This window comes from Rutidosis leptorrhynchoides, chromosome 6 (genome assembly GCF_046630445.1).
Source record: "Rutidosis leptorrhynchoides isolate AG116_Rl617_1_P2 chromosome 6, CSIRO_AGI_Rlap_v1, whole genome shotgun sequence".
Classification (NCBI taxonomy): Eukaryota; Viridiplantae; Streptophyta; class Magnoliopsida; order Asterales; family Asteraceae; genus Rutidosis; species Rutidosis leptorrhynchoides.
In genome coordinates, this window is record NC_092338.1 from 63,554,189 (window position 1) to 63,566,144 (window position 11,956).

The following is an 11,956-nucleotide window of genomic DNA, read 5'->3' on the forward strand; positions in this document are numbered from 1 at the left end:
AGCTCAATATTCTTACATAGTTGCATGGTTGATTTTGCCTGATACAAGAATATAAGGGTGTGAAGTAAAAGTTGTTGGAGCTAATCGATTCATTGTGTCTCACATCGGAAACTAATAGAAAAAAATGTATGTATATAAGTTTATGGGAACCTCACTCTATTATCAATTGGTGATAGAGGGAGGTGGACCTATAATTGATCCTACAATTTTCGATGCACATTTGGTTTAATCGGTTTGGTATTAATGTTAAAGTTCACGTGAGGAAGTGCATGGATGTGCATAGCTAGGACCTTGAGTTTAGTTAGTAATTAGGAGGTCATTTGTTGTGCTATTTGTTATGGTTAGTTGGAGAATGAGGTGTGGTCCACCGAATTCCTTCGTTGAAATGTGTAGTGGGTTAGTGGAAGTATCTAGTATTTTAGATGTTAGTGTAAACTACTCCGTATTTTATATGAAAAGTGAATCAAAATGTAGCTTTATTATTGCTTTTCAACATATTAATGTACGTAGTCTTTTTCTATTTACATTTTGTTACTTCACATAAATTAAATGGGTGAGTTTGAGTTTGATTTTTGAGGGTCTGTGGTCCAATAATTGATATCAAGAGCTAAGGTGCGGCTTCAATTAGGATCGTGTTGTTCGTGGGATGAAACTGAACCGAGGACAAGAAATTGTGAGAACCAGGTGGGTTTGTTTTCTTGGGTGGTGTGAGAGTTTCATGAGAAGAAATTAAACCGGGGACAAGAGTTCGTTAGAGCCCGTGGCCAGGCTTTGTTTTCTTGGGTGGTGGAAGAATTTCTTTGAGCAGATTGATCCGGAAAAGTTGAAGCTATCAAAGGTTGTTGTCAAAAGAGCGAGGTAAATTTGTTTGTGAAAAGAGACTAACCGGTGGTGGTACAAGAAAACGTGATAGCGTGTTCGACTTGTTTTTTTGGGCGGTGTAAAAGGCTCTTGAACAAATATGACCGAAATGGGGATGAAGAAAATCACACGTCAGAGAACATTGTGGCTATGGAGGTTCAAACCGAGATGTCTGTGGACGTGGGTGTCCGGGTGAGTCGAGATGGTTTTGAACGTGTCCGGAAAAGTCGTGGTAGATGTTACTAGTGTGGTGAACTAGTGGTGTGGACTAACCGATTACGGGGGTGATTGTTGGTTTAATCGGTTTGGTATTAATGTTAAAGTTCACGTGAGGAAGTGCATGGATGTGCATAGCTAGGACTTTGAGTTTAGTTAGTAATTAGGAGGTCATTTGTCGTGCTATTTGTTATGTTTATTAATTGTTTTAGTCTTGGTTTTGTGAACTAGAATTAGTATGTTTGTTTGACCGAGTTTTATGGTTAGTTGGAGAATGAGGTGTGGTCCACAGAATTCCTTCGTTGAAATGTGTAGTGGTTTAGTGGAAGTATATAGTATTTAAGATGTTAGTGTAAACTATTTTATATGACAAGTGAATCAAAATGTAGCTTTATTATTGTTTTTCAACATATTAATGTACGTAGTCTTTTTCTATTTACATTTTGTTACTTCACATAAATTAAATGGGTGAGTTTGAGTTTGATTTTTGAGGGTCTGTGGTCCAACAAAACTAAACAAAAAAAAAAGGGTGTGAAATAAAACTAAACAAATTCGACCCGTTTGATGTGACCCGAATAACTCTTCCCGCTGTTTTCACCTTTCCCGCCGCCATTCACCATTTCTCAAATGTATATTCCGTATTTAAATCTCCATCGTTGTCTCTCTACTTTATTCTCTCTACATAATGGCGACTAAAAGACTCACCGATTACGAACGCAGACGCCTCGAAAACATCAAACGCAATGAAGATTTGCTCGCTTCACTCAACATCAAATCGAAACTTTCCGATGTATCCGCCTCCTCCAAGCGCCACAGGTTAATTTTCTTCCATTTTATGATACACAATTATTTATATGTATACATGTATGTAAGTAAGTGAGTGTGTGTATGTTGAAGTATTTATGATGATTATGTTAACGATGATTGAACAGGGTAGAGGCTAAAGCATATAAAATTAATCCAGAGAAGAAATTGAAATCTGAAACCCCAATTGTTATCCGCAAATCGCTTAGAAGTCAAGTAAAAGCCCCAAATCCACCAGGGTTACTAGATGATTCTAAGGATATCCCTAATATGTCCCCTCGTGAATTGGTACCGATTACTATGAGTGATGCTAGTACTTGTTCCGTTTCCAATGAATCACTAGTCAATAAGATTTTGCGTGCTTGTAAGCAATCACATTCTAAAGAAGAAGAAGATGATGATGGTGATTGTGTGAAGAAGTTTAGGGTTAGGGCTTCAATTGATCTAGATAAGATGGAGTTGGCAGAGGAGAACATTGCTCGTGTTGTTCGAGGCAGAATATCGAGTGTAAAGTTCTTTCCATCAGAAGATATGCGAATGGTTGTAGTAGGCAACAGATATGGAGATCTTGGTTTTTGGAATGTGAATTCTGCTAATAAAGATGGTGATGGGATTTACAAGTATCATCCTCACCATGCCCCCGTTTCGTCAATCGTGATTCAACCGTTTTCCTTGAACAAGGTACTTTGTTTATGACTTTATACTTGATATTTAATCATCCTCTCCATCGTCGTCTCTCTAAATTATTCTCTCTAAAACTACATAATGGCGACTAAAAGGCTCACCGACTATGAACGCAAACGCCTCGAAAACATCAAACGCAACGAAGATTTGCTCGCTTCACTCAACATCAAATCGAAACTTTCCGATGTATCCGCCTCCTCCAAGCGCCACAGGTTAATTTTCTTCCATTTTATGATACACAATTATTTATATGTATACATGTATGTAAGTAAGTGAGTGTGTGTATGTTGAAGTATTTATGATGATTATGTTAACGATGATTGAACAGGGTAGAGGCTAAAGCATATAAAATTAATCCAGAGAAGAAATTGAAATCTGAAACCCCAATTGTTATCCGCAAATCGCTTAGAAGTCAAGTAAAAGCCCCAAATCCACCAGGGTTACTAGATGATTCTAAGGATATCCCTAATATGTCCCCTCGTGAATTGGTACCGATTACTATGAGTGATGCTAGTACTTGTTCCGTTTCCAATGAATCACTAGTCAATAAGATTTTGCGTGCTTGTAAGCAATCACATTCTAAAGAAGAAGAAGATGATGATGGTGATTGTGTGAAGAAGTTTAGGGTTAGGGCTTCAATTGATCTAGATAAGATGGAGTTGGCAGAGGAGAACATTGCTCGTGTTGTTCGAGGCAGAATATCGAGTGTAAAGTTCTTTCCATCAGAAGATATGCGAATGGTTGTAGTAGGCAACAGATATGGAGATCTTGGTTTTTGGAATGTGAATTCTGCTAATAAAGATGGTGATGGGATTTACAAGTATCATCCTCACCATGCCCCCGTTTCGTCAATCGTGATTCAACCGTTTTCCTTGAACAAGGTACTTTGTTTATGACTTTATACTTGATATTTAATCATCCTCTCCATCGTCGTCTCTCTAAATTATTCTCTCTAAAACTACATAATGGCGACTAAAAGGCTCACCGACTATGAACGCAAACGCCTCGAAAACATCAAACGCAACGAAGATTTGCTCGCTTCACTCAACATCAAATCGAAACTTTCCGATGTATCCGCCTCCTCCAAGCGCCACAGGTTAATTTTCTTCCATTTTATGATACACAATTATTTATATGTATACATGTATGTAAGTAAGTGAGTGTGTGTATGTTGAAGTATTTATGATGATTATGTTAACGATGATTGAACAGGGTAGAGGCTAAAGCATATAAAATTAATCCAGAGAAGAAATTGAAATCTGAAACCCCAATTGTTATCCGCAAATCGCTTAGAAGTCAAGTAAAAGCCCCAAATCCACCAGGGTTACTAGATGATTCTAAGGATATCCCTAATATGTCCCCTCGTGAATTGGTACCGATTACTATGAGTGATGCTAGTACTTGTTCCGTTTCCAATGAATCACTAGTCAATAAGATTTTGCGTGCTTGTAAGCAATCACATTCTAAAGAAGAAGAAGATGATGATGGTGATTGTGTGAAGAAGTTTAGGGTTAGGGCTTCAATTGATCTAGATAAGATGGAGTTGGCAGAGGAGAACATTGCTCGTGTTGTTCGAGGCAGAATATCGAGTGTAAAGTTCTTTCCATCAGAAGATATGCGAATGGTTGTAGTAGGCAACAGATATGGAGATCTTGGTTTTTGGAATGTGAATTCTGCTAATAAAGATGGTGATGGGATTTACAAGTATCATCCTCACCATGCCCCCGTTTCGTCAATCGTGATTCAACCGTTTTCCTTGAACAAGGTACTTTGTTTATGACTTTATACTTGATATTTAATCATCCTCTCCATCGTCGTCTCTCTAAATTATTCTCTCTAAAACTACATAATGGCGACTAAAAGGCTCACCGACTATGAACGCAAACGCCTCGAAAACATCAAACGCAACGAAGATTTGCTCGCTTCACTCAACATCAAATCGAAACTTTCCGATCTATCCGCCTCCTCCAAGCGCCACAGGTTAATTTTCTTCCATTTTATGATACACAATTATTTATATGTATACATGTATGTAAGTAAGTGAGTGTGTGTATGTTGAAGTATTTATGATGATTATGTTAACGATGATTGAACAGGGTAGAGGCTAAAGCATATAAAATTAATCCAGAGAAGAAATTGAAATCTGAAACCCCAATTGTTATCCGTAGATCTCTTAGAAGTCAAGTAAAAGCCCCAAAACCACCAGGGTTACTAGATGATTCTAAGGATATCCCTAATAAGTCCCCTCGTGAATTGGTACCGATTACTATGAATGATGCTAGTACTTGTTCCGTTTCCAATGAATCACTAGTCTATAAGATTTTGCGTGCTTGTAAGCAATCACATTCTAAAGAAGAAGAAGATGATGGTGATTGTGTGAAGAAGTTTAGGATTAGGGCTTCATTGATCTAGATAAGATGGAGTTGGCAGAGGAGAACATTGCTCGTGTTGTTCGAGGCAGAATATCGAGTGTAAAATTCTTTCCATCAGAAGATATGCGAATGGTTGTAGTAGGCAACAATATGGAGATCCTGGTTTTTGGAATGTGGATTCTGCTAATAAAGATGGTGATGGGATTTACAAGTATCATCCTCACCATGCCCCCGTTTCGTCAATCGTGATTCAACCGTTTTCCTTGAACAAGGTACTTTGTTTATGACTTTATACTTGATACTTTTTATATTTGTGACTTGAACGTTGTTATGTGCTTAAAGGGAACGTTATATTAAATTGTTTTAACAAATAGTCATGTAAATGTAACTTTTGTTGCAGATAACTACAAGCTGCTATGATGGTCAAGTTCGGTCATTAGATATTGAAAGGATGTGTGTGAAGAAGTCTAGGGTTAGGTCTTCAATCGATTTGGATTCGATGGAGTTGGCATCGGAGAACATTGCTTGTGTTGTTCCAAGCAAAATATCTAGTGTTAAGTTCTTTCCATCAAATGATATAAGAATGGTTGTAGCAGGCAACAGAAATGGAGATGTAGGTTTTTGGAATGTGGATTCAGATTATGAGGATGGTGATGGGATTTACATGTATCATCCTATCCCTGAGCTCTTTTCATCAATTGTGATTCAACCATTTTTCTTGAACAAGGTATTTTGTTTATGACTTTGTACTTGATACTTATATTATATATGTGACTGGAATATTGTTATGTGCTAAAAACCTTAAAGGGCTAATCCTTTGGATTATAGGGAATATTTTTTCAATGTTATAACAAATAGTCATGTAAATGTAATTTTTTGCAGATAATTACAAGCTGCTATGATGGTCAAGTTCGCTCTTTAGATATTGAAAAGGAGACATTTGGTCTAGCATATACTACTGAGCATGAAATTGTTTCAATGTCTCAACGATGTGATGATGTGAACTCCTTATATCTTGGCGAGGGTCGTGGAGTAGTTCGTGTTTGTGATGAGAGGTCCGGGAAATTATCATTTTCAGGAGACTTACATGAAGAGAGGATTAATACGATTGATTTTAATTCAAAAAACTTTAATATGATGGTTACAAGTTCATCGGATCAAACTGCCTGCATTTGGGATTTGAGAAAACTTGGTAAGTATAAGCCAGAACCTCTTAAGGTGATTACTCGTAAGAGGGCTGTACATTCAGCTTATTTCTCTCCTTCAGGAAGCCTTGTTGCTACTACAAGGTACAATACATTCCTTTTAGAAGTTTATACTAGCAAACACCCCGCAAATTCGCGGAAATATGTATTTATTTATATTTATTACTTATATTAATTAATAATATCCGTTGGTTCCGGGGTGGCCCGGTTGTTCTGGGGGTGGCCCGCTGGTCCGTGAGCGGCCCGTGGCTCGGGGGCTTGGTGGTCCGGTGGCGGTTTGTTTCTCCGGAGGAGGCCCGGGGGTCCGGGGGAGGCCCAGTGGTCTCGTCTTGATGTGAGTTTAGAGTTTAGGGGTTAGGGGTTAGGGTTTATTGGTTAGCGATTAGGGGTTATGGTTTATGGGTTAAGGTTTAGGGTTTAAGGGTTGGGGATTAGGGTTTAAGGGTATCTTGGCATGGACCCTTTTACCATGTGTTGACATTGTCAACCCGCGTACCCATCCCGAAAGGGGATTGCGCCGGCAAATTACTTCCCCCACGTATGTAACATCCATGATATTTAAAGGGGGCATAAGTGTAAGGTTATTAAAGATTAGGGACTAAGATGCAAAATTACCAAACTTAAGTTACAAAGTCTGGAAACTAGCCTCATTCCTCATACTTGGACAAAATTTAAAAGTGAGAATTAGAGAAAAAGAGAGCACAGCGACGAGCAAGAGAAAAAACGAGCAAGAGAGAAAGAGGAGAAAAATTAGGGTTTTGATTCTCATCAAATTGGAGCCAAAAGCTTATGATTTTGTGCAATTAGGGTTAGATTAAACCCTTGGGTGTAGAGATAGCTAAAGAAATAATCTTCCTTCTCATCATCTTCGCTAGTAGTAAGAACCCTAATCTTAATTGTTGGGTTTTTTTTTATGAATTATGATCATGTATGTATATATTTTGGTTGAGTTGGTGTTTAAATGGAGTTTATAGCTCTATTCAAACCTCAACTCAAATTTATAAGTTAGGGTTTATTGGATTAAAGGTTGGAAGTGATGATGAATCATGTTGAAATAAATTTATATTAGTAAGGTTAAGCAAGAACTAGTATATTAGTGTTTTGGGCATGTTCATAAGTTGAAAATTGGGTCAATGAAGTTAAACCCGTAGCTAAGAAAAACTGCACAAAAACATGATTTTGTAAAGGTCGTATCTCATCAACCGTAGCTCTGTTTGGGGCGCGTGAGCACTTTTCGGAAAGGGCTTTGAATATCCGATTCAATGAATAAGTTTTTGATAACTGAATAGGAGGTTAAGTATGTCAGAATCTGCTGTAAAGAGGGGGCTGTCCAAATTATTTAAATGGGTAAATTTTGTACAAAGTGTTATGACTTGGGATTTTGGGCTTGGTATTAGTGTCTATATTGTTAGGTTGTTGTTTGGGCCTGAATTTCCACTCATAGTGGTAATGGGTCGAGTGTTTCTTGAGTCAAATTGGTCGAAATCTTAATTGGGTCGAAATTAAGCTAGTAGTCACTTATGGTGTCTAGTGGCTTTATGGGCGAGTTTTGTGTTATATGTGTGATAATTAGCTAAATAGAAATATATAGCTTATTATTTGTGATATAATGTAATAGGTGGATTACATTGGCGACTCCTAGAATTCGGATATTGTGTTGCTGGATATTTCGAGGTGAGTGGAATAATTATATGTATGTGTATATGATTTATTTACTTGTGTGTGGGTGTGGTTAGTGTATCCGTGCGTGAGGTTACACTATAGTGTTATCCGTGCGAGAGGATGTCACTACCCTTTGTACGACGGGGGCCACACGTGTGTCATGGTGTTGGTAGTTTTACTACTTCGTCATGACATGTGCGATGGGTGGGTTGTGGCCGTTGACTCGGTCCACTAACTTCACCTTGGGAGTAACGTTGTACTTGCGCGGTATAATGTTATCGGGAAATGCGAGTACCGGTGGGAAATGCGAGTACCATTCCCGGGTTGTGTGAATATGGATCCATATTGCTTGTATGTGTGTGTGTGTTTGTGTTGTAGCATGTTACTTGTTGATTATATGCTACCGGTGATGCTAGCTTAGTGTATGCGTTATTATGCGTTGTATGTGTAAGTGGGTGCAAGTAAGTGAATTATATATGTATATGTATAATTATTGCATTCACTAAGCTTTGCTTACCCCTCGAGTTGCTTACTTTTTTATAGGTATGGTTGACTTGGAGCTATCTAGTTGCTAGACTAGATATTTAGACGTTGTTTAAGCTCATGGCGGAATGGCTCGTGGCTTATTGGACTTGGGTTGGGGATAGATAGTCCCCGTGATGATGCTCCTGGTATTGGTTTGGGTTATTGTGTCTTAAACCATTAGTAAGGTAATTTGGGTCAAAATTACACTTTTGTGTTAGGTAACGGGTCGTGGGTCACCCGATAAATGATTAAACTTGGTCAAACATTTCGTTGTATGATTTTGTCGTATGTTGAAGTTTAAACGGATTTAGGTTTTGATATGAATAGGTTTGGGTAATTTTTCTGTTAGTATTGGAATGTGTCAAGAAAAATAAAAGGTTGTCGTTTTCTGGAATTGAGTCGAGGTTCGTTTCAACGTAACCTAAATGTGGAGGCATGGGATCGAATCTACGTGGGAGCAACACACAAGTGGGCCCAAGGAGCAAAGGTATCGGGTACCATTCTTGCCAAGGTGCGTTGGTAGGGGTTGAGGTTTAAGGGTTGTGGTTTATGGTTTGGGGGTTATGGTTTAGAGTCTAGGGTTTAGGGGTTCGGGTTTGGAGTTAGGGTTTACGCTTTAGGGGTCATGGTCTAGATTTTAGGGTTTAGAGGTTATGGTCTAGAGTTTTGGGTTTAGAGGTTAGTGGTTAGGGTTAAGTTGGGGGTTAAGGTTTGAAGTAATTGAGTTTATTAAAAATCGATCAATGGTTGAGAATGAAATAAACAAATTAATGGTATAATTGAGGAGAGAGACAATTACGTGAGATTTGTAGTTGAGAGGTATTTAAATGGTCAAGATTCAATCTTACCAAACGTGATGACATAGTTAACACTTTCTTATTATAAACTGGTTCACCCCAATACCTTGTGTATTGGGTGGGTAGAGGCCACGAGTTCGATCATTGGGATATACATACCCGTATGGATTAATGGTTCGGGTTTTACCGTTTCGCATTTGGAAATTCGGCCTGGTCCACATGCCCGTATGGATTAATGGTTCGGGTTTCAGTCCGAAAGCACGTATGTGCGTGGAAAATTATTGGGTGGGTGGTTTCTATCCCCGCAGTGTTCCAAACCTTGCCTTTTTAAAAATAAAAATAAATAAATAAAGAGAAAAGAGAAGAGAGATGGGTTTGATGATAATTAAGTTAATACTGCTCTAAAGAGCTTCTCTTATGCCCTGTGTATTATTATTATATTGATGACTTACCTGAACTGTTTCAACCTTGAAATGTCTTTAATTTAGTATTGATGATAAGATTGGAGTGCTAAGCGGTGCAAATTATGACGATGAATTCATGATATACCATAAAAATACTTCAGCAGGGCTTTCTACATTCAAGTAAGATTCTTTAGTAGTATTATTATTCAACAAAGTTCTATATAGTTTTGGTCTTTTGCTCACTTCTGAAAGTATGAGGTGGTTTAGACTGCGTTTAATTTGTTTTCGTCTTAATGACAAATGTATATTGAAGTTATAGTAGGAGTTACTGATTTGTTTTTCTCTTTCTTTTGGTTGCATGATAGCATTTGAGTTATTTATTCCTGTAAATACTCTAATTTTAGTCTGTTTTTTGTTTGGAAACCAGAGGTGTATGGGGGTGGGATGATTCTTACATCTTTGTGGGAAAAAACATGAAAAGGAAGGTTTATGTCATTTCCACTGAGAAGAGGAGACTTGTAACTACTCTTGAGAGTCCTCACATGTCTGCAATCCCATTTCGTTTTGATGCTCATCCCTTGAAGCCCGGGGTGCTTGCAGGGGCAACAAGTCATGGCCAGGTCTATGTCTGGAGTTCATAGTAGTAAACTGAGTGTCATTGCTGATTGCATGCAGTGAGCAAAAGGCTGTAACATGTATAAAAGCTGTGTATTTTCTTGAATTCCTAGGAAAGCATATTTGGTGAATGTTATTTTTCTGAATCTTATCGGTTCAGTGTTTTGCTAACAATAAACAAACATGTACCCTTTCGCCTTGCTAATGCTAATCAAAGTCTCATGCTCATCTTTTCTAATGTATTAAAAACCATTGAGATTGGATCTCAGATGCTTGTTCATCTTAGCGTACGTTTAATGATTCACTGTTACTTATGATTACCCCGATCAAGGGTTGGTTAAAGTACTGCTTAAGGCTTGAAAGATTTTAATAGTAAGCTGATGTTTTCAAGTTTACCCCAATCAAGGATTTGTGAAAGTACATCTTCTTTCGAACTAGCTTACTCATGATGACAAATAGGAATCAGATATATGATTTGCTAGTTCTGTGATTATGTCAATAGTGTTGGACTGTTGGGAGATTAGGAATTATAATCCTAGCAACATGATGAAAAACATTTACAATATTAGTCAAGTAACTAGAATAATGGAAAGGAAAGTGTTTTGACATATCACACAAGTCAGGATCATTTTCTTTGTTTCTAGGAGTATTGACATGATTATAGTGAGAAGAAACATTATACGGAGTACTTTCGACTATATATCGCAGCATGGCTGAGTGTGATGGTGAACGTAACGCCTCATCACCCCGCTAACCCGGCATGGTGGAGAAAAAAATACGATGGTCATCACTTAGAAGAAAAATGAGCTCGAGTGGTTGGACCAATCACATTCAACCATTATAATTAAGAAAATGAAAATAAATATATCTCCTAATAACTACAAAAAGTGATGACTTGCTCCCCCATCATATTCCATCACACTTTCCCCACTATTTAATTTTCTTATACTGAGTATTACATTTGACAAATTACCACTATTTAAAAAAAAAAAATCACATTACATCATCACCATAAAAAATTAGTCTTATCACTGAATAAGAAACATATTTAGTAATAGTGAACAAGTAACAACATACTTTATTAACAGCAAATAAGAAATGTTATACGGACTACTTAGCAATAGCGAATAAGAAACTTTATTTTTATAATGAGTTTTCTAACCGACCCTTAAGTTTACGGTTAAGAATTATTTTCAACATGTTATCTGTTGAGTTGGTTGAAAGTAGTTTTCTGGAAAAAGTGGATGGTTATCAACTTATCAATAATATACAAACATTTTGTGTGGATAAATTTTTTTAAAAAGACCCTTAAGACGGTTTAAATAATGAAACTTTTTAATTACAACTTTTACTACTGTCTTTAAGAATTAATAATTGATGAAAAAATAAGTTATATTTTGTTGGTTATGGGTAGTTATTTCTAGAAAAAAGTTGTTGATTATTTAAAACATACAAACAAAATACGTGTGTTCGAAGTTCTTAAATCTTATTTTAAAGGCACGTCCTGAAATCGTAACTTTAATAACTTTTCAACCTTTAGCTAATAGCTTATATCTTATCACCACGAATTTTTTTATACGATGTTTTTTGAGTTTTTTGTGAGTAAATAAATAAACTAATAAAAATAAATAAATAATATAATATGTAACCTCCTACATTTTTAATGATTATGTTAAAATACTAGTCCATAATTTTATAGGATTAAAATCCATAATTTAGGGGGTGAAATAAAACTAAACAAATCTGCGCTCAAATTAGTCACACCGAATCATAACTTGACCCGTTCGTCGTGACCCGAATAACTTTTCCCG

General features: G+C 37.1%; 3 protein-coding genes across 3 annotated transcripts; all 3 read left to right on the forward strand.

Moving 5' to 3' along the window:
* Positions 1-1,762: 1,762 nt before the first annotated feature.
* LOC139853697 (uncharacterized) lies at positions 1,763-2,577 on the forward strand. Its single transcript, XM_071843065.1, has 2 exons — positions 1,763-1,893; positions 2,010-2,577. The coding sequence occupies exons 1-2, from the start codon at positions 1,763-1,765 to the stop codon at positions 2,575-2,577; spliced, it is 699 nt and encodes a 232-aa protein (XP_071699166.1).
* Positions 2,578-2,646: 69 nt separating this feature from the next.
* On the forward strand, positions 2,647-3,461 carry LOC139853698 (uncharacterized). Its single transcript, XM_071843066.1, has 2 exons — positions 2,647-2,777; positions 2,894-3,461. The coding sequence occupies exons 1-2, from the start codon at positions 2,647-2,649 to the stop codon at positions 3,459-3,461; spliced, it is 699 nt and encodes a 232-aa protein (XP_071699167.1).
* A 69-nt stretch (positions 3,462-3,530) lies between these two features.
* LOC139851867 (uncharacterized) lies at positions 3,531-10,171 on the forward strand. Its single transcript, XM_071841049.1, has 5 exons — positions 3,531-3,661; positions 3,778-4,330; positions 5,820-6,226; positions 9,615-9,710; positions 9,958-10,171. Exons 1-5 carry the CDS (start codon positions 3,531-3,533, stop codon positions 10,169-10,171), a joined length of 1,401 nt encoding a protein of 466 aa, XP_071697150.1.
* The last annotated feature ends 1,785 nt before the right edge of the window (positions 10,172-11,956 follow it).